At 44.9% G+C, this 5,123-nt stretch overlaps 1 protein-coding gene across 1 annotated transcript in view; it reads right to left on the minus strand.

Moving 5' to 3' along the window:
• Positions 1–5,123, minus strand: part of MYO7B (myosin VIIB) — a gene marked incomplete at its 5' end in the record, with an annotated part of 27,865 nt that overhangs the window by 22,360 nt on the left and 382 nt on the right. Inside the window, 6 exons of the mRNA XM_010132962.1 lie at positions 225–305; positions 585–752; positions 1,650–1,859; positions 2,595–2,771; positions 3,349–3,450; positions 4,100–4,318. Of these exons, the coding sequence (XP_010131264.1) occupies positions 225–305; positions 585–752; positions 1,650–1,859; positions 2,595–2,771; positions 3,349–3,450; positions 4,100–4,318 (957 nt within the window). The remainder of the gene's footprint in view (positions 1–224; positions 306–584; positions 753–1,649; positions 1,860–2,594; positions 2,772–3,348; positions 3,451–4,099; positions 4,319–5,123) is intronic.

A 5,123-nucleotide genomic window follows, 5' to 3' on the forward strand; every position in this document is an offset into this window, starting at 1 on the left:
CAGCAGGATGGGATGGAGTTAATCTGCCAGAGAATGAATGACAGCAGTGCTCACAGGGATAGTTTCAAAAGAAGAACTAGCTACCCCATACACAGGACTGCACTGGCTTGGCAGGGGAACAAGTTCCTGGCTGGGAGGTTGCCGTCATGTAACATCTCTCGGAAGGCGAAGACAGCGTTCCAGGCAAAAAGACTTACGGGAAGCAATTTATTTCCACCTCTTACCTTCCCTGTCAGTTTGGATGACCGCTTCAGCTTCAGGGAAGAGATCCCCTTTGAAATCTTGTTATCTTTTCTGCTTTCTTTCTACAACACACATTACCGTTATAGGAAATTAGTTTAATGCACAGCAAGAATGATCCATAAAGGACAGGAAGACGCTCAAATGCAGATGTTTTTCCTTTGTCCCCTCCTGCCCAAAGGAGCTGCAGTGTCCAACGAGGACTGACAGGGTCCCTTTTTCACTTCTGGCATTTCAAGGATAGTAGCATGAAAAAGGGTTCCTTTGCTTTTCTCACTCTTGGTAGAACAGCACAGAAACCAAGGAAAGCAAATGAAAATACAAACATAGCCTGCTCCTCTCACCATATTTGGGCTGTCGTTCCTGAACTGGACCTGGTTTTTTCTGCCAAGTGTGTCATATATCTGCGTCATCACAGAGCCACTCCTGATGGTAGCATTCTTGGCAAACATTGCTGGCTCTGGCAGGTCCCCCATGAACCTCAGGATGATAACCCACACAACTAGAGAAGCCTGTAGTGGCAGAAAGCACAGTCAGACACTTCCAAGAGAACCAATGCCATTTCTCCCTGTTTACGTAAGAGCATTTTCTTCCTTTACTCTGTCCAGGTTGTTAAAATTCACATCTCCTTCCACCATTTACATCAGAAATTTTCTTTCATGTAAAACAACATGAAAGCAACATCCACAACACCCTCATGCTGAAGGAGAAAGGTGCAGCTCTGGTGGGAATGTCACATTTGCTTTGTGATTGCTGAACCCTCACCATTCCCTTTTCAGGCATCTTGCAGGTGTGCCATGGCTGCAGTGAGGCAGGGAAACCTTGGCTGGACTACACTCTGCATTTACCCACCTGGACAGATAAACAGTGGAGTGAACTCTTCCAGAAGCCCTTGTGCCCACAACTAGAAAGCCAAGTAATAGTGAAATTCTTGCAGCATGAGATTCTCCATTCTGCAAGGCTGCTTGGCATCAAGGAAGACTACCCTCCTCAGTCCCCGCCATGGCTCAACAGGAAAATCAGAGGCCTGGGCCTCCCCTTCTGTCTTAACTCACTGGTCAGCAACCCTAACAAGAGCAGGGAAGTGGGTGAGCTCTGATGCTTCTTCTCTCCAGTCTGTTTTTTGCCCCCAAAGGGTATCTGGAGAAGTCAAAACGAGTCCTTAAGCAGACTAAAGGTGACCAGAGATCTTGTGTTTAGCAGGTATCTGTATGAAGTGCCTGCCTGCAAAGGGCCAAAAAGTGCTGAGGGGGACTGCTATGGTCACATAATTGCTTAGGGCTATCTGCAGGCTTTAAAGTCTCTGGTTCCCAGGGCTGTGCCAGAGGTGGGCGGACCAAAGGATGGGGGAAGCTATTGAAGCCAGGGCTATGGAGAGACCAGGTTAACAACAACAAGGAGCAAGATACCAGGACGTTGTCCTTGTCATCATGGTAGAGTAGTGGCTGTCGCAGCTGTCTCCTGATATGTGTATGTGTGGAAGACCCCTGGAAATAAGTAGCTGCAAACTTTGGGAAGGTATATTCTTCCAAGCCATCCGCTTCCTCTTCTAGCTCCACACTCATGGGAACCATGTCCAGGTCCACCTCGTCCAGCTTATTAGGTTTTGTTTCCAAGTCCTGTGTAGAACACAAGGAAGAAGCATATTTTCTTTCCCTGTACTCTGATATTCTCATGTTACTTTTTTTTTTTCTCTTGGCCATAGGTACTTTAGAATTTGGCTTTCTAGCTAATCCCAAAGCTATTTTCAGCTACTACCCGCAGATCATTGGGACTCAGAGCTTAGCCTTATGAGAAGCATCCATTCCATATAACCTTCCTGTCTTCATCTTCAGCAAGAACATTGCTAATGCAAAATCCAGGTGTTATCTCATTGCTCACATCCTGCACTAACCAAGACCATTCTATTCTGCCTACCTCTCCCTGCCCAGTTCCATCCTCCACAGCTGTTGGTACCAGTGTATCTCAAATTTTGCTTTTAAGAACATGGAATAACTTGGGTCAGGAATTTCCAGCTTGTTTCAGCTGGAAAATCACTGAGAGCGCTGTCAGCAGAACACGTGGTTGTTGTCAAAATGCAGAGAATGGCACTGTTTGGTGAGGGTCTGCTGGGTCAAAGAAGCAAATGTGCAGTAGCTTTTGAAGACACATAGTCCCCAAACTGCATGTGACCAAAAACTTTTGGGAACTGATCCTTGACAGCCCTCAAAAGAGACTGTCTGGTTGGCTAATTTGGGTGATTCTTTCATTGTACAGAAGTTTATTGAACAGAATTCACCACTGATGGAATCCCAACAGTCAATGGACTTAAACAAGGAATGAACATGACCCATTACCAGTCTGCAGCTCTGTACCTCAAAACCCAGAGGAGCTTGTCCTTCTTGGCCTCCGATCATAGAAGGTAAAAATCCAAAAATTTTGTCCACCATTTCTTGGTCACTGAGAACATCATAATTTGTTGGTTTATTGGCAAGAGCATTCTTCCGTTGTCTTGCTTCTGCCTCCTCTCTCTCCAGAGTAGCCAGGTGTTCCTTTAAACATAGAAGCTGGTTAGGCATGACTGGAACATCATTCAGCTAGAATGAACGGGTGAGAGGATGAAACGCTATGACAAAGGTGTTAGGACAGTGAGGTCTAGCTCTGCTAGTGCAGTGTTGGAATGTGAAGTCAAATGTTGCTTGTGCTAAGCAGTCACAAAAACCTAGCGCACCAGCAGGAGGGCCTTGCTCTTATAGCTGTCCTTCTGCACTGATGGCCTTGGTAATGATGTGCAGTTTTTCAAGGACTTTGTCAACAAGAGATAATACAGGAAAAACACCAAATTCCTAACAGCAGAAATCCCTGCATTATTTTCAATTTAAAAATGTTTTTTGTGATAGTGTTGTGCATGTCTGACTAAAGAGCCAGCTCATAAGCAAACAGAAATGTGTGTGTGTTTGCCGTGTCCCATTTCTAAAGCATCGTTACAAACAGGTTTACAACTATGTCTGCTTTTTATTAAAACATAGCAGTGCTCAGATCTTGAGCAAGTCTGCTCATGTGAGCTGGGCAAGCTCTCTTGTCAGCCAAGGAACATGGCATGCAGTGTTCCTGCACCAACATACCTACCTCTTCTAATCTCATAGCTTCTTCCCTTGCTTTCACTGGTCCAAGGACTTGCATGAGACGTTTCTCTTCTTCCAAGCGGATATTCCTGGCTTCCAGCTTGCACTTGTTCTGTGGACAACAGGACCATTCTGTGACTATTTCACAACTGCTGAGCTGGCTCCTTTCTGCCATTAACAAGCCCTCCACACTAGGACTTTATCCCAACAGGGACACAGTTCTGGATTTGGCAATTCAGGCAACAGGCAGAAATCTGCAAACTAGCTTCATCTTGTTTGTACAGCACTAATACAGAAAGGAAATCCTAGGATGGGCTCTCTCGTGCTATGGACCACGAAGATAGTAAGTACAGGATTGTCTCTGGCAGCGCATACCAAGACACACTGCATTAGGATTCCCGTATGAATGGAGCACGGATTCCTAAGTGACATCATCAGGCTTCACTGTAGAAATTGATCTTCCCTTGCAGGAACGACTGATATGCACACACATCTCATCTTTTCACCTCCCTTCTGTCGAAAGCATTTCAGCTCTGTCAGTGAAGTTTTAATCAGTGATAATGAACACAGAACGTGAGTGTACACAAGATCAGTCTGCTTAAAACACTGCTTTCATGCTTGACGAGACCTCAAAATAAAATACCCCCAAATAAATATCCACATCTAGTGCTATGCTATGGCAACACTTGCTGGTCATTAAATCTCTGTCAGAACTTCATAGAAACAGTATGTGCACGAGGTATCTGTGAGCATACCTCCTTTCTCATCCTCTGGTAGGTTTGGCGAGCAAACATGCCCCTTGCATATGCCTGGATAACACATACAGCTTTCTTCTTCTCTGCTATCTTTTGACGCATTAGATAACCACGGCACATAGCTTGAAGCCTGATGATGTGAGCCCGAGTTGCTTCATACTGTTTAGCAAGCTGTCGGCTCCGGTACAGGGCCTGCAGGCGTCCAAAACCCAGCATAACCTATAGGAGGGGGAGAAAAAAGTGAGTGTGGCTCAAAACCATTGAGACTGGGAGTAAGTTGGGATGAGTAGAAAATAACAACATTATGTAACTGGATAAAGACACTGGAAGGGGCTAATGCAATACTGCTGTTTGTACTTTATTTTCTGCCAGTAGTGGGCTTTTAAAACTAGATTATGCAGAGTTCTTCTGGGCACCTGTTCTAGAATGTGGCTCCAGGACGTGGCAATGATAGCCTGGGATTATGACAAGGGAAGGAAGAGAGCAGAAATGAAGCCAAGTGAATGGAAAAATGTCCTTGGAGAGATGGCTGCAAACAATCTCAAGCAGCAGAGGAGGATGGGGCAGAGTACAGGACAACAGCCTGGCTCTTCAGACAGGAATTGCATCACTGATGCAGAATAAAAAATGTTTCTGACTGAAACTGGCATTTTCTCCTCCTGCCCCATGTGAATGGGATGTATGGGATATACTAATAACAATCCCTGTCACAGAAATACATGATATCTGAGTGTCCCCGCTATGATGTAACTTCCCTCACCCAGAAAACCCACCATCTGTAAAAGATCAGACAATATTTTTAATGATGTGAGATTGATATGATTTTTCTGGTAATTTTTTACAGATTTCCAGTTTTCCTGTAACAGTTGTAGAAGACACTTTGCTCGTAGCATGGTGGTGATGCACAAATGCTAGCCTTGGACTCCTGACTAAGAAGAAGTATGAGATCATTCATATGTCAGGTCGCTGGAGCCAGGTCTGCAAAAGGTTAGTTGAGTTACTGTTTCACCAGAAAGCAGAAATG

Source organism: Buceros rhinoceros, unplaced genomic scaffold (genome assembly GCF_000710305.1).
Source record: "Buceros rhinoceros silvestris isolate BGI_N320 unplaced genomic scaffold, ASM71030v1 scaffold16463, whole genome shotgun sequence".
Classification (NCBI taxonomy): domain Eukaryota; kingdom Metazoa; phylum Chordata; class Aves; order Bucerotiformes; family Bucerotidae; genus Buceros; species Buceros rhinoceros.